This window comes from Genypterus blacodes, unplaced genomic scaffold (assembly GCF_046128005.1).
Source record: "Genypterus blacodes isolate CSIRO-AG114 ecotype Tasmania unplaced genomic scaffold, CSIRO-AGI_Gbla_v1 ptg000017l_1, whole genome shotgun sequence".
Classification (NCBI taxonomy): Eukaryota; Metazoa; Chordata; class Actinopteri; order Ophidiiformes; family Ophidiidae; genus Genypterus; species Genypterus blacodes.
The window spans coordinates 2,310,078-2,335,954 of NW_027466831.1; the positions used below are offsets into that span (position 1 = coordinate 2,310,078).

The 25,877-nt window shown below is 44.4% G+C and overlaps 1 protein-coding gene across 9 annotated transcripts in view; it reads right to left on the reverse strand.

The window, feature by feature from the left end:
* The window catches only part of atp2b2 (ATPase plasma membrane Ca2+ transporting 2), a 48,704-nt gene extending 23,125 nt beyond the window's left edge, over positions 1–25,579 (reverse strand). For 4 of the 9 annotated variants that reach the window (XM_076141457.1, XM_076141455.1, XM_076141452.1 and 1 more), the window contains exons 1-6: positions 25,381–25,579; positions 9,236–9,436; positions 5,778–6,041; positions 5,340–5,465; positions 4,081–4,206; positions 227–268 (exon numbers count right to left, since the gene is read on the reverse strand). In XM_076141457.1, coding sequence (XP_075997572.1) covers positions 227–268; positions 4,081–4,206; positions 5,340–5,465; positions 5,778–6,041; positions 9,236–9,436; positions 25,381–25,579 — 958 coding nt within the window. Of the gene's footprint in view, positions 1–226; positions 269–2,368; positions 2,462–3,680; positions 3,717–4,072; positions 4,207–5,339; positions 5,466–5,777; positions 6,042–9,235; positions 9,437–25,380 lie in introns of all 9 variants that reach the window. The other 5 variants (XM_076141448.1, XM_076141451.1, XM_076141449.1 and 2 more) reach the window with 5 other exon arrangements.
* Between the last annotated feature and the right edge of the window lie 298 nt (positions 25,580–25,877).

Here is a 25,877-nt window from a genome sequence, read left to right on the forward strand (position 1 = left end):
CTACTTCTAAGGCTTTTATCTGGGAAAAAGTGCAGTGCAGTGGTGTTAAGAAGGCAGAATTCAATATGGACTGAAATAAACCAAATATCAGGCGATCGGTCACCTGTATTTGACCCAAAACTTCCACTGCACACAACAGAGGAGGTGAAGAGGAGGAGAGGAAGGAGGGTGAGGAAGAGGAGGGGACAAGGGAGGGCACAGGCGAGTGAGAGGTGTGGTTGGTTACCTTTAATCTGGTTGCTCTCCATATTGCCATCTTGCATTTTACCTACGATGGAGACATACAGGACAATAACGACAAAAATAACCAAGGCACACAAGTCAACAGAGAATCACCACAGAGACGTCACACACAGTTAGAACCAAAAAGTCACACACAGGGAGACAGGAAAATGACCTTTAATACCTTAAACGTCTCTGTGACAGTCACATAGAAAGGCTTAGTGATGCAATGTAACTAATCGCAAGATGTTAATCAGGCGAGAAAACGTAACTTAAGGTTACCGTAACTCTAATCAGAGACACGTATTGTGCAGGTCCTCTTTTTATGTCGTGGGAGGAAAAGGGCATCTTATAATTGTATTCAGTTTCATTAAGCAAAGTGTGCAGCCTCTAATGAGTTTATCTGCAGCTAAATGTTGTTCTGAGTGACATACAATGTGAGCACAGGTCATTTCACACACATTATCAACAGTACAAGTCAAACCATCAGGATATATACAGCATTACACAGAACGCGGACGACGACGAAGAGCACGACACAAACACACACAGCACACACACACACACACACAGAAAACAGGAGACAGCATGCAGTTTCAGAAAGCACATGCAAGAGGATGTAGATGTGAATATACAGAGGGAGAGAGAGAGAGAGAGAGAGAGAGAGAGAGAGAAAGATAGAGAGATAGAGAGAGAGAGAGAGAGAGAGAGAAAGAGAGAGCCTGAAGAGAAAGCCTCCCACATGGTGAAGTTACATAAGAACAACTGGAGGAAAATCGAAATCAAAGTTCAGATGTTTTGAATTTATTATGTTGTTAGATCCAGAGGACTTCACTTAAAAGCACATTTCAACCCAACGTTCTTCCTTTGAAATGACAAAATCAACGTGCTGACTTGCTGAGTCTTGATCCCTCTGAGAATTATGGACCATTTTGCAAGGTAATAAAAGATAAAACTAAATGTTAGCTCGTACAAATGCACAAACAATGAGACATTAAGAAAGAATTTATTATGAACTGCAGTGTTGATCCCATTATCTACTCAAGCTGCAATTAAAAAGATATGTCCTCTCTCTCTCTCTGTAGTGGGCAGATAAGAGATTGTTCCACAGATTATCTTCCAGCACTCAGTGCTCAAATGTATTAATGACAACAAAAGGACAGTAATAACTGTAACTCAAGTTGAGCTGAGGCCAACTTCTTCTCTAAGTTTCAGGCTTGCATGTGGAGGGAAACAAAAGGTTTGTTTCACCTTCACCTCCACATCCAGCTACAATAAATCAGACAATGACAAAAAATGACTATGAGCTGCCAAACCAACGCCCAGGACAGCACGAGGTCACCATTTACAGTGCAAAACACGTATTTCCTGACGCAAGTCCAAAGGCTGCGGGACAGTTCTCCAAGGAGACACAGACAGGAGGCAGCACAGTGCACCAATGAGCCAAAGCATCCAGCTCATTCAGCTAATGGAAACCCTCTGCAACTGCACTCTGGAGCTACAAGCTCACCCAGGCTTGGTTTTATGGCTTGAGGATTTCCTGGAGGTCACTGGTGTTAACTCCAGCACTCTGATATTGAACACTTCCTCAAACAACCATGTGCATGTGAAGGTCCACAAACACCTGTTACTGCTCAGAAAGGCCCAGCTCCAGCTCCATTTCAAACACTTCCCTCAGGCCAAACAGTCATTTTCACAGCTTTTACATTCATTTTGTTCTGAAACCCTTTGTCAGTTTAGGTTTTTACATAAATGGCATACAATAGAAATGTTCAATCATGAATGATTAAGATTCTGAACTTCTAGTGTTGCTTATTCTGCACAAAATCTGTGTTGGGACTGGATAAGAAAATACAAGAGCACCCGTCTTTACAGACCTAAATAAATGTGTATACCAAATTTTCAAAAAACCCTTCATAGCCATTAGAAACAACACAAGAAGACAGCGAAAAGACAAGAACAATGAGAAGGGGAGATATTTCTACAACGGTATCGGACACGTGCATTTAGGGTCATGGATACTAAAAGGGTCTAAGCAGAGCAGAAGGTGGACACCCATGGTAGGATGAAGTTTGAGAATGAAGAAGGGAGGAGTCAAAAAGTCACGACAGACAAAGTTCAGAGTTCAGAATTTGTGTCAACCTACCATTAATAAGGGCGGCACTGCCAGGGGCATTAATGCCTGCAGCCCCATCCGTGGCTATAGTGGCGATGGGGTGGATAGGGGGATGGGAGCAGTCTAGCCAGTAACAATGAGGGCCGAACGTGAATGAACAAAAACACACACCCACACGCACGCACACACGCACACACACACACAGGGTAGAACAATGGACAGAAATAACATGGTTAAGAGATACAGTATTGATAGACTGTATGTTAAATGCTGTTCTACTCAGTGTGGATTATTCCTTTTGTATCTATCTAGATTATAAAATACTGAATTAAATGAATAGTGTGATTTACATATTTTGGGGGGGGGGGTGTAAGTAAACATGTATAACACTGGACAGACAGGAAACAGGACAAATGAACATATATGTTTAAAGTACAACAGGAATATGGAATGGGAGGGGGCCTCCAGAGTGAAACCAAATCTTGGACTAAATCGGAGAAAATTACACACCTCAATAAATGCCAGTGTACATACTTTTATTCTGTACTGTCCTACTGTAGTTCATTTCAACCATGTTATTCGAGCATTTAAGCACCACAAATCATAATCTGAGCGCAATCCAAAAAACAAAACGTTAAGAGTCGTTGCATAGCCAATTTAAGAGTCAAACTTAAAAGGGTCCAAACGTAATCAGCCAGGGAAGTTAGCAGGTAGAGAGAATGTTACTTTAAGACTACAATATGTTTTGCACATTCCTCCTGATGAAACAGCAGTGTGTATCAGCAACACCGTGGGTCATCTATCCCTCTGAACAACCATAACTTCACTTTAACCCAGGGAAACGTACAAAAAATGTAAGCACCAAAACAAAACGAGGTGACATATATAAGTGCTCTGTGATCATAATCTCCTTCCTGCTCGTTTTCATGGATTCTTTTCCTGGGGGCCAGCAAAAAATCCCCATCAACCGACCCTGGTGGTGGCGTTAATGGCGGCTCAGAGGGGAAATACTGTATTTGATTCACACGATGTAGCATGTTTGGTGTTGCCCTGTATGCAATCTAAGTCAACACTCACGCAAACATAGGTTATCCGTTATTAAGTCATCTGCTCAGCCAGACGAAAATGACAATGGCGACAACTTGTTAACAGTTGTCATTGTCACTTAAAAAGATGCAGTGTTGAGAGGATGAAGCTTCTCTTTTTAAGTGAACAGGGGGTGCTTGTGGTAAAAGGAGTGAGGAGTCACAGGGGTTTGTTGAGGGTAAATTAGGGGTTAAAGGTCAAAAGTACCACTCCCAGGTTAGGGTTTAGGGGAGGTCAGAGAAATGTGATACTCTACCTGTGTTCTGGTGTCCGTCTTCCACGGCCCTTTCGTCTAGGAGGTTTTGGAACGATAAGAGAGCAAGGAGAGTAATGCACCTGAACCCACAGAACCTGAATACTGCAGCTCACAACCTCCAAAACTCATTTCATATAGTACTTTTAGGTACAAAGGGTCACTGTCAGGTACTACAAATATGTACAGTATATAAAGTTTACATTATTTAAATAGTAGATGGACATTTATTATTTTGTTAGTTTATTGTTTGAGAGCCAATCAATAAGGTGGATACTGAAAAGCCCATAACAGCTAGAAGTCTTTGGCTGGAATGTGGCTGTGCAAAACTGACAGAAAGAAACGTCAAATCATCCTAGCCGCATGTTAGTTGTGAGATGAGTTTGTGAGATGACGTTCATACCTTTCTTTTCTTTCTTCTCTTCCTCCTCTGTTCCAGCCCCCAGCAGAGTGAAGATGATCCCGGTCTGAGAGTTGACACCGACAGCGGTCACCACCATGCGCCCTGACCCCTCCATCACATGGGTTCCTTTAGAGAGAGAGAGAGGGAGGGAGAGAGAGAGGGAGAGCAATGTAAACTCATCACAATGCAGCCTTGTTCTTTGACCTTGGCCTTGCAGCCTACATGACCTCTTACACAGACTGACCTTTTGAAGTATTACAGAAAAATACTGATAGATTATATATATAGATTATAATACTGAAGTCACAAAATGACCCCCCCCCCCAAACACACACACACACACACACACACGCACACACGCGCGCACACACACACACACACACACACACACACACACACACACACACACACACACACACACACACACACACACACACACAATTAAACATCACGCATAACAGTTGCTGTATTGGATTTGCATGATAAATTACACAATCTCACAAAATCTCAGCTCGGTTGACGTGATTGCAAAGAGTTTGAAATTATATTTTTGCTTTTTAAAAATCTTCCCTACATAAGTGCAGCAAGAAACTTTTGAACCCCAACGGTGTCATAATTAGGGTCAACCCAAGGCAGTCGGCCACCTGATGTACAGTAAGTCGCATTAGTGCGGTTGGATGCATTGCCTTAAGTGTGGGTTATAAATTTGTAGCAGACTAAGTCGATGTGGGCGAGTATGAAGAGACTAATTGAAGAAGGCAGCAAAAAGGCATATAACTAATTACTCATAATACTCAGAGAAAAACTAAGATGACTAAACTGTGAGATTAGATGAACCCACGCCTCTGCTCTTTGCCATACTTTGCATTCCTAAGAATCCTCCTGCTGAACATCTTTGCTGCTATACAAACACTAAAATCATTAAAGATGGGGTGAAGATCAGAGGATGTTCCACAGGATGTTTCACAGGGTGTCCCGCTAATCTCTTGATGCCGCCATTACTATTAAATACCTTTGTCTTTCGCCTGAGGTGAGGTTGCGATTGTGGGATTTCACCTTTTTATTTTGATCTCCAGCGATTGGGTGGCGGAGGCGAGACAGCAGCTTGTGGAATGACACTTCTCGTGCTAATCACACGCTGATAACAGAACTTTAGGTATTATTTCCTGTGCCGACCGTTCTTCACACAAATATTTTAAGGTAGCATAACATCACCTCTTATTGGGCATTGCAGTATTGGAGCCAGACTGACAACATACCAGACAACAGCATTGGGTCTTTGTCTGCAGACTTCTTGACGTGGTCGGACTCTCCTGTCAGCGATGATTCATCGATCTTCAGGTCATTGCCCTGAATCAAGATTCCATCAGCAGGCAACAGATCACCTGCAATGACACAAAGTGCAGACTTGTGGACTGGATTCGTGAATGGACTCCAGATAAGAGCGGATTTAAGATTACGATGCGAGCAGCGACGTAGATACAAAGCTGGAGAGATTACAGAAAGGAGGATTTTGAGAATTTTCAAGCATTGTTATATTTCCTAAAGTAAGCAAATGTTGGTGGTGGGATGGAGTTTATTGGGTTAATCCACAGCAGGAGAGAGTTTATGAACGCGGAGGCATCATCCTTTCATACTTTATCAGTCCATACCACATGCCACACACACACACATACACACAGTCTCCTCAAACCTACCGTATTTGATCTGCGCGATGTCCCCCACAACGATGTCGGACACAGGTAGCTGTATGACTTGGCTACTACGGACCACCTGAAACTTCTGCTCCTGCTCGATGCGGCTCTGCAGCCCTCGAAACTGCTTCTCCTTGGACCAGTCATTGAAGGCCGTCACAAGCACCACGCAAACCACAGACAGCAGGATGGCGGCGCCCTCGATCCAGCCAGCATCTGCCTCACCTTCATCTTCCGCGCCGCTTGCTGCCGCGCCACAGTTCGCAGCTACAATGCGGTGATGAAGAGGGTCATATACAGAGGTCAAACATTTGCCGTGTTTAGACATGCACATAGTTTATTACATACACACATGTGCTGTACTGACATTGAGATACAAGCAAGAAACTACAGGATGACCAAATAAATGAGATACACCAGGAAGTAGGTAAACGGTGTTGCGCGTGTGAGTGTGTGTGTTTGCATTAACATTCACACGAGCGATTGCCTGTTTGTGCTGTGTGCTGTGTTCAGAGGATTTACTTCTCCCTCACTCCTCGCCTCTCCATTCATTCCCTCCACTTCAAATGAAGGCCCTGCAGTGTGTCGGCAGCGCGGTGACAGACTGTGGTATATTTGGGAATGAAACGATTCCAATTCCCTGTCCTCCTCATGCTGCTCCTTGTATTACTCTGGGAGCCATTGTGCTCTTCACTCCTCGCCAGCTGACTTCAAAAGCCCTCAGTGGGGTGATTTGCTTCGGGACTATAAAATACTGGCAGTGAACATGCCAGAGCTCGGGTGTAGACTCCCCATTATAGACATTACCTATGCAGGGTTTGATCTTTTAGCAGAGGTAGATGGCAGCACAATTTATGGTTTAGGGTTGGCAATATAATCATCATCTGGAGACGCTGTATAGTCAGTGCAGCTGTCTAACTGTTTTCAGTGAGACGGCCATTAACCCTGCAGGCATTTATATAAATCTGCATCTGTGCTCGTTCCAGCCAAAGAGAGAGGAAGAGATCAATCGCAGTATAAATATTTTAAACATTTATCTTAAGATTTCTTTCATTTAAGCGTGAGTTTAATTGTGAGTTTATTCGATTTGGGCCCAAAACCCTGAGCATTAGGATGTACTGTGCGTTCTGTTGTTCTTTTCAACAGCAACTACAGAAAAAGCTTGGATCACCATTGAGCCTTGCAAAATGTGCCCAGAAAGCAAAACATTTTTACAAAGCATAACGGGTCTTTAAAGTGATACTCTGGAGATTTAACAAAATGAAAGGATTTTTTGGGGGATTTTACATCCAAACTAGGACACTGACATTGCATTTTTTGTGATATTTTGTGTAATATCTGGCATTTGGAGTGTAGAATGGCCCAGTGTGGAACTATAAAACATAAAAACGAACATAAAACAGCTCAACCACATATAGCTGAAAAGTTTACTTAGACGATTATATGTTCAACATTTCCTTTCCGACTGCAGACTTCCGCATGTCTTCTCCATTTGCTGTCGGAGTCAATTGAAAGCCCTGTGTGTTGACCTTGGGTGTGTGTAATGGGTCACAAGGAGAATGTGGTGGAGGTATACATGCTTTGCACTGTAAGAAAGAATAGCACCTGAATGTTACTGATTTTACAGATTATCGCCAAAATGCTTGAAATCAATGTGAATGACCTGAAATTTTACGTTTCTGTACTGTGGCTTTAACTGAGTGTGTAGCTGTCCGTGGTGCTGAAGCCTTCGCCTGGATGAAAGCGGTCTACTCTGACCCTGTTGTTTTCAGCGTGGAGAGATGGATGATTTGTGTTTCAATGGTGGTTTTCTTGGAGGAGAGGTGCAATTATGAGCCCACGGCTTTTTATATGTAAATGCTCATAAGATCAAGTCGTCCCACCACTCTGACTGTGACCTCTCTGACCCACACAGCCGGGCGGGAATTTCTCTCCTGAATTTCCCCTGGGAGGAATAAAGTATCTGTCAATCTCCCTAGTGTGTGTGTGTGTGTGTGTGTGTGTGGTAGATCTGTTATTGCAGGTGTGCTCTTTTTGCGCCAACACATTTTTATTACCCTAGTGCTTCTCCCCCCATAAAGCCTATAGTTGCTTATGTCCACCCACACACACACACACAAACACACACACACACAACCATCCAATCACCCACACAAACACACACATGCGCGGGTGGGTTTTGATGGTGTGATAGAGAACGAGGGAGGGAGAGGGAGAGGAGAGAGAGAGAGAGAGAGAGAGAGAGAGAGAGAGAGAGAGAGAGAGAGAGAGAGGAGAGAGAGACAGAGAGAGAGAGACACAGAGAGAGACAGAAAGGGAGAGGGAGAGGGAGAGAGAGACAGAGAGGGAGAGGTAGAGAGAGAGAAAGACAGAGGGAGACAGAGAGAGAGAGGGAGAGGAAGAGGGAGAGGGAGAGGGAGGGAGAGGGAGAGGGAGAGGGAGAGGGAGAGGGAGAGGGAGAGGGAGAGGGAGAGGGAGAGAGAGGGAGAGAGAGGGAGAGGGAGAGGAAGAGGGAGAGAGAGACTGTGATTCTGTGTCTGTATGGTGATTCAGAGCAGTTTGCATTCATGTGTGACTCGCTGTTTCATATCTGCAGGGGTTTATATGCTGATTTAAACTCATATGTATTCATATCATTCAGATATGAGGGGGGGGACTTGCATGTCTGCACCTCTTTGCTGCAACCTAAAAGGGAGTCTGATTATTTATCTGCAGATAGATGCACTTATTAGCATAATTATTCCTAATCCATTTATCTGCTTTATTTGAACTTGTAATGTGGCGAGCTCATTCACAAAGTCAACCTCAAAAGAAGCAGTGTGTGGGCAACGCCACTGTTCTTAATGCCCGATTAAATCTTAATAAACTAGTAATTGTACTAATAACAAACCTAAAACAAACGGATGTTATAATCTAGTTTAAAAACAAACTCAAGCAACGAAGGAGGCGACTATTTCTTCTCCAACTTCACCCCAGTACTTTTAAAACCTCTTAAAATAATGATTTGTTAGTTTGGCGGGATAACAGAATTCCATTACTGTGATAATGGTGGGAGCAATGACTGATATTGCTGACTCAGCACCTCATTATGGTCGCTGTCTTCATTTCCTGTTTCACGGCTCACAGGCCTGATGTATGGCCACTGCGCACTCAAGGTTATTTCTCTGCTCAACACTTCATTAACCTCCCCTGTGCCTTCCGTATTGCACACTTGCGCGCGCACACACACACAAACACACACATCCCCATGCTGGATGAGTCACTTGACCTCTCGAGGCAGGTCACATTTTTTTCCCCCTCCCTCACCAGCATATGTGTACACATGTAAGCGAGACTGTATCAGTGAGGTCCGTGTCATCTATGAGTGTTCCTTATCTGTGTGTGTGTGTGTGTGTGTCTATTCCTCAAAAAACACCCCCAAAGCAGATGATGACTGAGCATTAAGGAGGTGGAGCACTCACAATGTCCGTCGCTCTCTCCAGGAGAGTGGTAGAAAGAAAGGACGAGGGAGATCAGGGCAGCGACCTCCAGGATGATGAGGGTGACGTCCTGCAGGGCCTCCCATACCAGCTGAAGGAAGGTTTTTGGCTTCTTTGGAGGTATCAGGTTTTTGCCATATATTTCTTTTCTTTTGTCCAGGTCAATTGGGGCACCGGCAAGTCCTGAGAGGAGAAGAAGAAGAATGAGAGGGAGACTAGGTTAGAGTTTGCACAATCAGTTTCACAAACATAGGATTTATTGCAGGTATGAGTAAGTCATCGATCGGTAGTGACTGGACGGCTCATAGTTAAGTGGAGGGAACCTGTAAGATAAATATTCATGAAAAATACCATCTTGTGTCAGTAGAACGGACATAAGAGACTATATGAGTGCTTACGTTTGCTGCTAAGACTAAGGAGGAAGGGTTAAGGTTTGATTCAAGGCCCCAGCGGGCTCTACTGACAAATCATGCTCGGCGACCTTTGCTCCCTGGGCAATAAACTGGATTACATCAGCCAAACCGGTGTCAAGGTCTCGATGCGGTAGTCGCAGGAGTCACCAAACGCTGCTCATTTCATGGCGGTATGATCTGCTTAATGTGCTGCAGTCTTCATGTGTCACAAGCACGGCTGCGGCGTTACAACACGGCGCCACCTGGGAACCATACCAGCTGATCCAATGACAGCATATCGGTGTAAAAACCTTGATCGGGGCATCCAAAGTATGGATGGTTAATAATACAGCGATACAGTGAGCGTCTCTCTTTCTCTCACACACACACACACATGCATCATACAATCCACCACTAATTACCAGTTTGAGTCATGACGGGCCCCGGCTCTGCATTTCTTATATAACGCCTTTCAAGAGGAAAACCTTGCTCTTTGACCTCATCCACCTCCTCATACGCCATGAACTCCTGTACATAAATACATTTCTCTCTTCTGACTGAAAAACTTCACACAAGCTCAAGGCACAATTTACTGAAGGAAGAGTGGAACAGTTCTGCCGGTAGGTTGGAATGCAATGCTAACATTGTGGGTGCTGAAGAATTACATCAGTTGCTGTGTTTTGCTGAGAGCAAAGGTGAAAGCTAGAAATGTAAATGAGCGGTATTATTGCATTTTCAATTAGCTTTATTTACTCTACTTGTACTTGTACAGTTTAAAATTGAATACATTCATTCATTCATTTCGTCTTGTAAGATTTAAATGAGCAACAATAGGTCTGACAATTATGGTGAATTCGTACGGTGAGTCAGCGAACTATCTCCATCGTTATTCAAAGTAATGGGCCATTGCTGATTTATTCACATTCACATAAATCACATTCATTCATTATTGTTATTATTTACTGTACATCAAAGCTTCTCTCAAAGATCCTCTCCAATCTTACGTGACGTCAACACTCTGACAACATTGCGGCACAGTTGCCACTCAAAAAAAGTGGACAAACTACTGAAATTGTATGAATGTGTAATGTGTATAAATCTCTTCCTCCCTCATAGAGACTGAAGCAGAAAATGCCTCATAAATCAACAGGGTTCTCTTCCCCCCTCAGCACAGACATGGTGGGTCTGGAAGGGTAAGAACCAGAATGCAAATGTACTTTATACTTAAAATCGTATACAGAGTCCAGTGACTGTACAGTGCTGCTGCTTTCAGTGCTGCAGGAACATTATTGGTGTTGCCCTTCGCGCACAGAGGCTCAATGCATATTCACCCTCAGTCTCTCCCTCACAGCCGCAGACGTTACCACAGCATTATGTCACGCCTGATGCGTCACCAGGTCCCCCAGGAGTCAACCTGGATTGCACCTGATAGCATCGCGGCAATATGACTTTTCTTTGTTTTTTTTGCCATGTGTGGCTGCATTTGATGTTTTGATACCGACAGAACACAGCTGATTATTCAAATATGTCTAACTTCAGAGAGAGAGAGAGAGGAACAAAAGCAACGCTGAGCGGAGCTGAGGGACGGAGACACAAGGACGGCAGACGGGTTTCTGTGTGCATGCTGCTGAAAAACATGGGACGAGATAAATACAAGAAAGAGAGAGAGAGATGGTTGGCGTGAGGAAGAGAGAGAGCGAGAGAGAGAGAGAGAGAGAGAGAGAGAGAGAGAGAGAGAGAGGACAGAAGGAGGGCAGGCAGAAAAGAGAACAATTCCAAGCTCCTACACAGGAGAATGCCCTGGTTACAAATAGATCAGTCTTTAAATAGGCTCATTATCCATTCTCTTTTAATTGTCTTTGTGAGAGGACCTAGCGTGCTCGCCCATTGATCTCCACAGCACCGAGCCGCACATCGCACACACAGCCTCAGCGCGTGCCAGCGTGTCAGTGTGTTTGCACAGCGTCGCGAGTCGTGACCGAGCCGCACGTGCATTTTCTGTGTGAAACGGAGCCGGAGCAAGCATGCCTGCATTCTGGTATCGCTCGATTAACCGTGAGCCCACAAAATCTCACACACACACACACACACACACACACACACACAGGCGCACACACAGGCACAGATATCCACACGTACATATTCAGAGATTTGTGCACATGCCAGGTCAGATAAGCATCCATATACTGCATGATTCAAACTTGCTTCTACTGAATACAGGATTTACAGATTTGAATTCTGTGGTTGTTAGAAAACAAATACATATGCTAATTTCCCTCCATTTTGCTTCTGTGGGGATGCAGGGGGAGCGAGCTATGGCATGCAAATGTAGCATTCTGCAGAAGGTCAGCAATCACTTCACATTAAAGCCTACCTCACTGCTTCCCTCAGCTGTTCGTGCTACGTGATTAGTACGGCTGCACGAGACGCTTCCTATAGGTGAGGCGTGACATTTGACCTTGTTAATGAAATGTTTCCCTCCGACGCTACCAGAAATACGGCCAAAGCCACAATCAATTTCTTTCCTTCATTTGAAAATCGCTTCCTTCGGTGATCGCTGCTCACCGCAATAGATTCACAGATTATAAAACACTGTATGCTAATAATGTCAGCCCACGTAATTATTCTGGCAGGGAGAAGGCAGCGCTTAGAAACAACCACAGCACAGGAGCCGCTCACAGAGATCAGGAGGGGATGTGGTGAAGTTCACAACCTCTGCGCAGTATTTGACTGGGAATGTATATGCCAAAAGTCATGCGGTACGGATGCCTTTCAGTACTGCTTATGCTTATTGATTGATCTGATTGATTTAGGTTTAAAGAGTGAAACAGCTGAACAGAAGAACCCTGGGAACGTATGGATCGCAGCCCAAATGCTGCATTGATCTGGGTTCATTCTATCATAGTAAATGAACAATGACCCCAAAACAAACGCGTGCCCGGGTGATGCAGGTAATTAGGGTTAAAAGCCATACTGACTAATTAAGACTATTCATCTTAATTATGACCTTGGTTGCAGACAAAAAAAATACTTTAATTAGTTAATCTTTGCTGCTGCACACCAGCTATTTAAGCGGCGTCAAGCTATGGGCGTACACACACACTGTTCTGTGCATTACAGAGCTACTGTGAGGATTCCAAGTGCCCATGAGAAAACATCTGATTATTTTATGTTCTTAATTATAAAAAGGTCTGCAGCACAGATGAACTCTCTGGACCTCTGGGCTCATGCTTCAACCAAAATATGGTGATTACCACAGCGCTGCTCTTAGATCCATTAGTGAAATTAAGCATGAAGTTTGGCGTCATACCAACACTCGTGTTTTATAAAAAAAAGGCAATTTCATGATAGCAAGCAATTTTTCAAAAATGCAATAGTGAACATTATGGTGTAAATGTTGCTGTGCAGGCCAGTGAGGCACAGAGAGACATGATATGTGATGCAGGCTGGGTCTGTACCAATAAACCTGACTTGAGTTCCTCCCTTCTTCTTCCCCGATGAACTCAAATGAATGTGGAGTGATGTGCTGATCAATCACATTTGCAAAATCTGTAATTTAAAACTATTTGAGCAAAAGGGAGCTATTGTTTCCGCACAGATGTGGCAGGAAGATGAAGAGCCCCACAGAGCTGCTTTCCTTTATGTGAGGAGGCAGAATGGATTTTTGTCAGGGAGCGGGATCATGGTGGCATATTTGAATAGTTGGCCCTTTTTTTTTGTGTGTGTCAGGTAGCTAAAAATAGATCTCCATGGAAACGCTATGCATCCCACACGTAGAGTGGAAACACCGGCGACTCCAAACGTTGGAGAATGTATTATGTGTGCATGCTTGTGTGTGTGTGTGTATCTCACACATGGCAGCCATGGCTGTTTGCAGACATGGACAATAACAGGGAGGATTGACGACCTTCAAATGACCTTGTTATAAACATACACACATCATGGACTGAATCTGTGTGTTTGAGCTCTGACAGACAGGAAGCGAGCGTTTCCTTTCACCTCCTCCTGCCTGTGTGAACTTCTTCTTTTTTTCTTTCTTTTACAAACCTGTGCCACAAAGACTCTAAACCAGGTCACCATGGCAACAAGCTCATATGATGATGATCGTCGTCATTACAATGACGAAACGTATTTATGTCTTTTTCTGCAATCAATAGCTTGGGAAACGTATCACCACTGACAAAGACAGAGGGACGGGGGGAAGAAACGACAGATATGGGGGACAAGAGCGAGAGAAGAGAGAGAGAGGAGCAGAAATGGAGAACAGGAGTAAGCGGGATGTGGAGTAACTCTTTGAATAATAATCCATCAGTGGCTAAAAGGTGGATAATTATCGCGCTCTTATTAGAAGACGGAGTGATGGAGAAATGTGTCACGCTGTCCTTGAGAGTGACCTTCACAATAATGACACCATTTTATGCCATGAAAGGAGAGATTTGTTACTGCGTGTGTGTGTGTGTGTGTGTGTGTGTGTGTGTGTGTGTGTGTGTGTGCAAAGCCGGAGAAGGAAAAAATGATTGTGCCGTGTGAATATGTAAAAAAAATAATTGTCGGCAGCTGTGATAATCACACTTAATGGAGAGACGAATGTGAAAGCGTTGCTCAGTCACCATCTTGGAATCTGTTGGTCACGCACGATTTAAGTGTGATTTAACCTAAAGGGAGCATGGACGATGCAGACACACACACACACAAACACATAGCCTGTGAGCAGAAATACATGCACACATCACACAGCTGAGTGGTCTCAGTGTCAAAGGCCGCGCATGGAACCCGACTTAAAGAATATGTTGTGGCTACACGACAACCGGGAAAACACACACACACACACACTCATCGCATCTTACAGGCAACGGAAGGGGCAGAAGGGGGCAAACGTGTGGCCTCCATACGCTCCTAAAACAAGTGGTTTCACTGAAGGCTGGAGGATCTGACATCACTCACGCACACATGGCAGATTAAGACTTTCATGGCCACTGAGCAGTCAGTGTCCTCACGGGACAGAGCATGCGAGCAGATATACTGTATGCATGTATGTATGTAAACAAATATTGCGTGTTGTCACTTCACAAGTGGAGGAAGGCAAACGCGGCACGATAAATGGACTCAAAATGGAATTGAAAGTGACACTGAGCAATTTCTGACACCATGTCTTCCTTATCACGAGACTACATTGTGCCTGTGTGTGTGACTGTGAGTGTGAGTTTGTGTGTGAGTGTGTGTGTGTGTGCGTGTGCTTCATCACACAATACCAAAGCCTATTATAGAATATTCTGCTGGCGAGAAGAGAAACACAGATAAGAAATAACAGGAAACCAAATGGTGCAGACAGGGCCGCCTGTTCCCTAGAAGCAGGTTTGACTGAATTACCTCGATCGTTTCAAGAGCAAAACCCCGGACAAATCTGGAACACGGGTTTATATAAAAGGAATTCTGGGCAAAGTCATCCAGATAATTCGATAAAACCGTCTTCTCGGATCAAAACCTGCCGCACATTTTGCGAACTGAATGTATCTCATGTCACAGTGAGGATCGTGAAGTATACAAGTGAGGAATACAAGTAAATGATTGAGTGTGTGTGTGTGTGTGTGTGAGTGTGTGTGTGTGTGCGTGTCTGTGGGGGCAGCTGCACAAGTGGGTGAGCTTTGCGGTCAGGCACTCTAGTCTGACTCATGCAGCAGAGAGTGAAGTGAGAAAACACAGATAACAGCTCTCTCTCTCACACACGCACACACACATTCCACAGCATAACAAATCATCATACTGAATATTATTACTTTGCTGTATGCAGTATTTGGGTCATAAACGTAAACACTGGAGAGCTGGATGTAATGATCATAAAAACCTCTTCTGCATCCCACACTGATTTTTCAGAAATGAACGGCCAAAGTAAACAGCCTCTTTTGTTTCTATGACGATACATCTTGGTGCTTTTTTTTCATATTAAAATGAGCGTAGCTGCGATTATGTAACACCAGCCTCTGCAATTACCATCCAAAGATCCGTTGCGTCGTCTTCTAACATGCTGTCTTCATTCGCAGCGGCCAAAATGAGCAAAATAGGTGTAAGGATCATTGGTAGATCTACATAATAGTGTGCAGTGTGTGTGTGTGTGTGTGTGTGTGTGTGGGGGACATGTTTGATGAGCGCAATTCGATTTGGACTCCAGGTATGGCAGCTGCACCTTCAGAGGATCTGGCCTTGTTGTGGACACGTCGTTAATGAGACATCTGTTTACAGCCACGGTGTGTGTCTGTTTGTGTCTGTGTGTGTGTGTGTGTGGACATAGGAGAGCGTGTGGCTGTGTTTAGCCACACGACTGCTTAGTGAGAAGGGCAAAGTGCAACAGAGGAAGTAACTTCATCCTGTAATTCCAGACTGTTCAACCATTCATCCAGTCAATCTACTCCTGCGTCCCCTCGTTCTTCCTCTCATTAATCTGCTCGTTCCCGGCCTGTTTTTCATTTCTCTCATTTATCCCTCATTTGTTATTCAGCTAAATGCCAAAGAAAGCGTAACTCTGCCGATTAATGGATAGTTTCATAATGCAGCAGCGCTATCTCTTGACCAAATGTCATTGGTATGGAATTTGTGTTAAACTTATTGCTCTCTCTCTCTCTTTTCTCTCACACATCGAATACTAACAAACCTGTTTGCAGTTTATGAATGACTTACCAGTGTATGAGTCAGTGGCTGTTAATCAGTGTGAAGTTATCACACAATGATGGACCATTCACTGGTTATTAGTGCATTTCAAATAAGCCCCTAGTGAAATGTGGTGATTGTGATAAAGCTCCATTGGGTTAGGCAGAAATAATTCCAGATTTTAGGAAATGGTGCCCATGCATGTAGAAAATTGCCTATGGTGCGCACACACACACACACACACACACACACACACACACACACACACACAGATCCGCAAATCCCAAGGGGAATGAAAAGTGAGAGTATTCAGGGCGGAGAGGTTCAAAGGAAGAATAACATTGTGACTATCTCCTGTTTCCCATCTGGGTGTCAGTCTCTGGTTTCGCTCGTGGGTTCAGATGAGCGCCGGCCACAATAGGGGCGGTCATTAAAATTCAAAGTACCAGTGAAAGTTATTAAATAGTCATGACAGGTGAGGGAAAGCTACACAGGCTAATGTGCCCCTCATTATTATTGGATCGGCAGGGAAAACATATTGTCGGGGTCATGGCAGAGGCGCTACGGTGGCCGTGTAAATATAAACAAAGACTAGTTCTAATACTGTAGAAATACTATAGAGCTTTTGATGTCTTCTTGCACTACTTAGCAGCGTTGTAGAGTTGTAGTGCGAGCAAGTCCGTGAACACCATCCAAATTGTCCCATCTGCTGCACTAATAGATGCATCTCTTTGTAATTCATGACGTGAAATTGATGCATATATGATTCAGCACAATTGATTTTTTCCCACACACACACACAAATCCTCTGGGTGGTCATTTGTTACTACTACTGCTGCTACAATACTACTACTACTAATGATCTTGACAATCTTCAAACTCTGATCTGCTGCAAATATGTATTGGATAATACATGATTAACAATGTCACAAGAGAAAAAGATACCGGGATATTGTAAAAGGTGAAATGATGTGTTTGCACATTTAAGAACAATCAATGCCTGACTTTGATCCTGTGCCCTTGTACAAGTCTGACAATGTCTGTACAGCAAAATGTCTGTTCTCCTGTGCAAGACTGAGCAGGTTTAGGTCTTGTGTCCTTTATGCCTTTGGACAAGGCAAGGGACGTTTTCAAGAGGACTAAGGTTACAAAACTACAGAATGTATTTTATGTAGTTATGACAAGTCAGTCTCCACCATCCTCCCTGAGATTATTGCCCTTTGCTGTGTAAACATGACTGAGAGATACTGCAGCTCCACTCTGCCCTTGAGCAAGACAGGTTGGGGTCTTGTCCAAGGCAGGATGTGTTCTTGTCTGTTTGTGTGTTGACAGCAGAGCTACCACCTCTGTTTTGCCCAACAGCGGGAGAAGAGAGAGGAGAGAGGTCAACTCGAGAAAAAAGAGCTGACATAGATGGAAAGAAGCCAGTTATAGCCTGGGACTCTGCATATCCGGCGAAGAGCTTCACCACGCCTGTCAACTTGCCTCCGTCCTCGCAGCCTCAAGCAGCCAGCTTGAATCGGTGACATTTCATAAGACAAGAGCTGGATAAAGATATGCGACGGCAACCTGAGACAGGAAAGCATTTGGAGATGTCACTTCAGGGACTGTATATTTCCTGGGACTCGTTTATCCAGCGGCAGCCCGCTTTACTGGCGGCTCAGAGTTCTAAGTAATAAGGTTGTTGGGTTGCTGGGTGCAGAGGCGGAGAACTCAATTTGGAACTGGACAGTTGCTATACAGCCAAAGTTTTTCGGTCGTTGTGAAGCGTTTCGAATAAGAAAGAGAGGAAATCGTACCGTATAAAATTTGAATCTAAGTTGTTGTCATTCGTGGAGCTGAGACAGTTGCAGCGGAACAATACGCAGCACAGAATGGATTAAGGCTCATTAATGTTCCTTCATGTGTGAAAGGTGAACTGCTTAATTACTGAGTCCAGATGTACGTAAGAAGAGAAAAGCCTCAAACTATATTCTGCTCTCTCATATGTTAGCTGACGTGAAAACTGGGTTATTTTACATTCAAATGATTACTGGGATAAAAACAAATCGGACTCAACGCTAAATCAAAAAGAAAGCACCTTTTTTTTGCACCTCCACTCTATTACATTTCTGCTCTCGTGTATACTACCAATCTGTACCTTCTTATACTATACATTCACCCGGGCAGACGCCTGCTGGAAACCGTGACGAGTCAGCACCGGGATCCGTGGGGAGTTGTGTGGGTTTTGCGGGGGGAAATCCTCTCTGATAAGAAACAGTGCTGCACAAATACACTATACATTCTCCCTCATGCCTCGTACTGTTATTGTTTATCCACAGTCCCGGTCCATTTGTGTGTGAGGAGGTTGTGGTGTGGGTTTTGTGGTTGTTTTATTGACTAAATCACTTTGTGCTTTTTTCTTGGTTTTACTGTTCTCCTTAGCCAACAGCAGTAGATCAAATCAATCTCCACCAATAGTGCAATAAGCTGTAATTTGCTTCACCAAGAACAACAAGACCAGCATGCAACAGAAATATCTTGCTCTTCCACTTAAGAACAAGAAAACAAAAATCTGAGGAGAGCAGCAGCCGTCTGTGCTCTCCTCAACAGTCGTGAATAAGAAGTCACATTATCATTTTCATATCTTCACTCTTTCACTTCTGTCACTCAGAAAGTGTGACGCTGTGATGCAGCATAGCAACCAACACAACTCTGTACTTGTGTCCAATCCATCTGTGAGAACGCTGACTCACATGTGGGCCTACATAAGCTGAACACCAGCAGGTCTGGCACCAGGCTAACGGTAACCAAAGGACAAAACATAGTTAATATGCTTACAATCACTCAGTTGGAAGTTTCAAGCTCAATGGAATTTGCTAGGCCTCACCTCATCTGCACTAAGGTTCATTTAAAAACAAACAGAACAAATAATGTTCCTCATATTCAAATCAGAGACAGTTTCTCCAATTAGGATTAGAGCTGTAATGCTACACACATTAACATAACTAGGACTATGTGTGTGTATTAAAAAACAAATAAATGTCAAAGTGAACAGAAATGAAATCTGACTATGTACACAATTTGCATGTGAGTTGTCGTGTGTGTGTGTTCATATTTGTGATTATCCTTCTGCATTAAAACACTGGTGTGGCTTTACAATAAAGCACACAAAAGGATGTATTGGCATTTACTTTATTGCTGCTAAGTTTATTGATACTTTATAGACTAAAAGTAAGAGTATGATGCATGATGAAATGATGTGGGGTTTCTTTAATGGTCTTGGCTCTCATGGCTGTAATAAACTATTACGCTTGCAGTTCTAAATGGAATTCAAAGATTTAATAAGGGAGACGAGGGCCAGCTATCATTCAATATTAGCAAATATATATTATGCATAATTTCAACCACTGAATGTTACAATTTGGTCGAAATCTGTACAAAATCGATTAACTGAACTCATCCTGTAATCGTCTTTAATATGTCTTCCTAATAGTGCATGTTAAGTGATGAAGTGCTTTGCCACAGGCTGCTTCAAGGTCACTGCTACTGTACTGCAGAACACCTGTGTGAGTGCTCCGGTGTGTTAGTGTGTGTTAGTGTGTGCGCACATGATGTGGTTTTGCTCCCTCGCAGAGCAAAATGGCTGTGTATCATTTATAATCTGTCCTCTGAGAGCCATCTCTCCGCTGCCTCCTTTCATTCCCTCTCTCATTCATTCTCTCTCTCTCTCTCTCTCTCTCTCTTCCTCCATCCATTTCTGCAGACTGGTGGAGGGGTGGGGGGAGGGAAGGAAGCGAGGAGGGGGAGTGGAGGAGTTGCAGAGCAGGAGGAATTGTCCTTATTACAGAGACGGTGGCTCGATGTGAGAGATCCCTTGTGAGACGGAGATTAAATAGGCTACGTCAGAGGGGAATGTGCTCGTCGCGCTGCAACTGGAGGACGCGATTAGTTTAATCGCGAGGGAATGGTGCAGGAAGGCGGGAAAGGAGAGGGAGCTGGAATGAGGGACAAACGGACATGATACACGGGAGGCGAGCGGAAGGCGGGAGACAGGGAGCGAAGCAGGGGATTCGGATTTATTTTGCAGGAGGGATTAAAGGAAAACCAGGAGAGGATGGGTGAGGATGAGGGAGGAATCGGAGGCCGGGAGCGCTTGAACTGAATGCTGAAGCGGGGAGGAGAGGAGGAGGACAGATGAGTGGAGCAAGCAGTTTTCTGAATTCCTCCCGGCCTCATCATGTGTGCGCATAGACCAAGTCAGCATGAGAAAAATCATCAGGTGTTTTATTGACATGACCAAGGGGAAAATCCAATACGATCCTGCCATTAGTTAAATCATTTTTATAGATCTGACCCTTGCATTGCTGTGTGGGCAGAAAAAAATACATTTTTTAAATTATTTACCTTTCCTTCTCCCTCTCTCTTCTCATTCATTGTTTTTGTCTCCATCCTCTACCTACTGTATCCTTCTGTACATTTCCACCGCCCAGGCAGTGTCGTTGATTTTAAATCGGACGCACACATAGAAATCACCCGGTTAGAAATGAATAGATTTATGTCTCCGTCACACTGGAGGGGCCGGGGGTTGGGGGGAGTTGGTTGGGTGTGGAGCGCGCACGGCTTTGAATCATGTTCACAAACGCTCATCTGGGGGAATGGACGAGCCACACAAGAACCATCAACAACCTCCTCCCATGAGAAATAGAGGCTTTGTGCCCGATGCATCACCAGGCCACCATCCACCACTGTCACTGCTGCCATGAGAAAATATATAAGTCCCCTTAAGGATTTGCCCATAAGCACAAATGCTCTCAATCAAGTATTCGCCTGCATTGCCGGGAAATCATTTTCTCCACCCCTCCCTGCACCACATGTGTTTGTCTCCATCTGAACGTGAAGGAAATTAATTATTGCTTGACTGCATTTTGGCTGTAAAAGTCGTTCTTTTGGTACAAGCAGACCTCTAACGTATCAAGCTTGTGCTACTTTCAAGATCATACTGTTACTAACTCAGAGACATGAAGATGAGGAGACGGAGACGATGAAGGTTATGGATGTAGAGCAGGTCTATTTAGGCTATGCTGTACACCGGCCCACTGGGATGCCAGTGAACGACCGGCACACGGAAATAGTAATGGGAGCAGAGGCGCAAAAGAGACGAAGAGAGGATGGAGAGGGAGAGGCGGGGAGAGAGAGAGAGAGAGAGAGAGAGAGAGAGAGAGAGAGAGAGAGAGAGAGAGAGAGAGAGAATGAATAAGGCGGCTTGGGTTGATGAGGAGGTGATCTGGAGAGGCGAGGAGGAACGGAGAAATGCTGAAAGGCTGCTGGGTGCAAAGGCACAGAGGGAACTTTGCAGGAAATGAGAGAAGAGGCAAAGTGAGAAGACCAACCACAGTGGGGTGAAGAAGATGAGAAAAGGGCTGGACGGCAGCCAGACGTTAAGGTAGAGGTGAATCACAGTGAAGCAGTGCTGCGATTCTAGATGCAGATCTCAGGGTGGGTTAAGTCATGAGGTGTTAGTGCAAATGGTTCACTTATAAGGTTTGAGTAGTATTGACCGTCTGTGCTGAAAGTTGGAATTGAACGCTTGGCCAGATCGTGTTTACTCCCTCTGTGATTAGATATTCCCTCATTTACATCACTTAGTATGAGAAGAAACACATATTGTATTAGCGCTGGCAACGACGCTCAGGCCGCAATGTGCTCGGCGAGATTCAGCGTCAAGACACGGCGACTCCCTGATGGTCGGGGAGAGATGATTCATGGGAGATTGTGAAGGACGTGTGAGTGTGTGTGTATGTGTGTGTGTAGGGAGTCAAATCAGGGCAAAGGTGAAGGTAGAAAGGGATTTGAAAGTAGAACTGCATGGGTTTAAATCTCACAAGAAATTACACATTCCACACTCGCTATAAATGTATAAAAAGGAAGGAAACTGCTGAATATCACGCTTGGATCGAATCCCTTTTTCCTACTGAGCCCTCCTGCTGTATTAATTAGTATTTATTCCTATCTCTCATGGCTGTTCAGCATGCAGGAGATAGCACTTCATCTCATCACCTTGGTGTGTGAAGTCATATTGATGTACAGATCGGCAAACAATGAACAGGAAATTGTGAGAAAGGCGGCGGTGGCAGTTATGAGACAGATCTTTGGGACATGACAGTGATAAATGAAGACACTATTAGTGAGGAACACACGCTGCATAGCTCTTTAGGATAAAGGTTGCCAGATATGTTAGGAGTCGCTGGTTGACGGGAGATATCGTCGCACCCCGAGCCCCTCCACCTGCAGGTCGCACCCCGAGCAGCTTCCTCCCGTTTCGTATGGGAAACTAACCTGCAGCCTGACATCCCCGGCTCGCCCCTACAATGATTTGCGCCGTTCCCCCACCCAAGGGGGGAAACACAAGCTCCTTCACCTTGTTGTCACCTACAATGCAACACTTTGGTTATTACACCCAGGTTGCTGGTAAATAAAAAAACTGTCTCCCGGGAAACCTCAGGATCATTAAATCTTAGGGGAAAAAAATCACAAAAGCAGGTTTTTTTTTTTAGCTCTGGAAATGTTTACATCATAGCTATATCAGTATTTGTTCCCCTAGTAACCACAATATCTTCTCCCACATACTATGGTTGTTGTACTATAGCTGCCATGTGTTGGGAAAGCTACTGCCAGCCTCTTATATTATATTCTCCGTCTGCTCTGTCTTGGAAATAAAGCAGTTGTCCTAAACCCTATCTTCCCTTAAACCTAACAAATCATTCCTCTAAACGCTTGCGGTCAGGAGTGACGTTTCCTTGGCGGCCGCGTATCCGTACTCACAGAGCCACCACGTAATTTTCCTGACACAAACTTCTACAGGCTGCATTGGAGGGGCTGGTGTAGACTACGCGAGGCTAATAGGTCAACCGTGCTGAAGGCCTCTTACCATGACACGCGGGCCCCAGGGACGCGTACACATTACACACACCACACACGATGACAGCCAGCAACGCACTATACCTTCAAAGATAATTACCGCGATCATATTTCTGCGGTAACATATGTTCTGCGGAGTAACCGCACGGTACACAGGGGGGAAACCGACGCGGCATAAACACACAAACACCTGGGATCGCTTATGCAAATAGCAGCGGACAGCATTACTCAGTTTCCACTTGTGTCCAAATGAGGGATAAAATCATTCATTATGAGCATTAATAATGATAACCTGGAATGAGAGAAGAGGGGCATCCTGCTCGTTAGCGCTACAACACTCACTGCAGTATGTGTATTTAATCCAATAAATACTTCTGATACCTGTCATTATAAGTCTAATTTATTATTTTATTTGATATTCTCATGCTGATAGTGATTTAACCCTTTGGATTCATCAACAGGGGAATTCAAAGACGTATCATTTTGTATTGGTGGACTGAAAACAATATTTTCAAGTACATTTCCCTGAACTGGAATAAGAAAATAGATTGATGCACAATAGACAATAGATCTATTGATTTGTTGGGAATTGTGATGTAATTTGCCAGCTTGAGTGACAGCAAGACTGAAGTACATCTTGCGCCGTGTCTGTGATGTGCTGTGATGCCGCTGTGCTGTTACATTGCTGTTACGTAATGTTCCTGGAGAGTGTGGTGTGATTACTAAAGTGGAGCCCCTGTATTTAATGCAATGTAACCCTCAGTGTTAGATAGAATGCTGCAAGTCGCTGGTGACATTTCAGACTCCACAAAGCCAAATACCAACCAACAAAAGTGATATTTCACATGATTGATGTAACTCTGCTGTCTGTGTCTCTGGCTTCATTCCACTGTTGCTCTGATGTTGCAAATATCCATCCATTTTAATTTGCTCTTTATTTAACTGTGTGACTGCCAAGCTGCAGGTACCAGCTGACCTAGAAAGCGGCGCTCTTTCACCAGAACACCGGGAAACACGACCTTCACCAACGGTCTGCCAGTAAGGTTACAGGTTACCTCGGATGTCACGGGGACGACAGAGCGTGCATACCGATCAGCCGTCCCTCCATCAGGGGAGGTGGGTGATTTCAGCGCGGTTATAAATATTCAACACACAGATGTAGCCGTTAGCGACGTCCTTTTTTTTTTTTTTTTTTATGCCTCACTGTTGCTCCTCCCTCAGAATGCAGTTAAGGATGGAGCGACAGAAAACGCAGCCACAAATCCAACACACGTACTGCACATATCCTACATATTCCACATGCAGAGGGAGATATGAGAAAGCAAAGGCATTTGATGAATTGCATATGAGAGGGCTTCTCAGCTAGTGGACAGTCACCTGGCGTTACATGTTATTATGTAATGTTCACTCTGTATTTTCTCTGGGAAGAAAAACTGCATTATTGATACAACTAAACAGCGTCTACACCCACGGGAGTGTAAAGGCAGGAGAGAAAATGAGAAATGTGTCATTTGCACTGCAGCAAGGAAACATTTGTCTTGTTTTCCAATTGCAACATAAATAAATAAATAAGCACACTATTAGGCCAATGGGGTGTATTGCTTTCTCATTTCTTAGCTGCTGTCATTCATTATCCTGATCTATATGTGCAGACACCTCAGCACTGCCCTCATGGGCCAAAACCTCCACCATCTTACCCCACGGACTTGCTACTTAATAATTTTGCGGCCGATTAGCCGGTGGGATAGGAGAGTGACAAAAGAGGAGGGGGTGGAGGGGGTGGAGGAGGAAGGGGAGGAGGAGGAGGAGGAGGAGGGTTAAACCGTCCAGGCCATTTCTATGCATACTAAACAGTCTAACACAGGCTGGCTGAGAGCAGAATTTTAGTGGGTCCCTTCAAACGGGACTCCCTCCCCTGTCTGCTGGTGTGATGCTGTGCTTACGTATTTCGCCGGGTGCTTTAGTGTGTCTGCATGTTCCCGTGTCTCCTCCCGTGACAGAAATACTAAGAATCAATACAACACCACCGACAAACCTGATAAAAATCTCCCATCTTTTATATTTGTTAATCTTATGATTTGTAACACATATGCCTCAAGATTGTACACGCACACGCACACACACACACACACATACACACACACACACACACACACACACACACACACACAGACAAGTGGGAGGACTCACCTTCCGTAGGCGAGGTTTTCAGTCGTTTGCACAGTCCCTCTACACCCATGTAGTCCTCCAAGAGCTTCACCACCGCCTCTGAGCCACGCAGCTCCATCAACGAGCGCAGCTCCATGACCGAGCAGCCGAACTCGGCCGCATGGTTCTCCTCATTTCTTTGGTTCTTGGCATAAAAATCGCTGTTGGACATGTCCCCCATGATGTCGGCTTGTCAAGTCAGTTAGTTTAGAGTGTTTTTATTGCTTATAGATCAATCAAAAAGCTTGCACAAGCTCAACGGGCTCAGTCTTATCCCAAAAAAATCCCAAAACAGGAATCGAGAGGGTAAAATAAAGAATGTCGCGGGGATGAACGGAGGAGCAGCTTCTCAGTTTCAGGAGAGACTGTTAAGAAATCAGCAGACCAAAAACAAAACGTCCGAGAGTAGGAACAGAAGAGGAGGAGGAGAAAGAGCAGGAGAGGAAGAGAAGAAGAAGAAGAAGATGAGGTAAAGATGA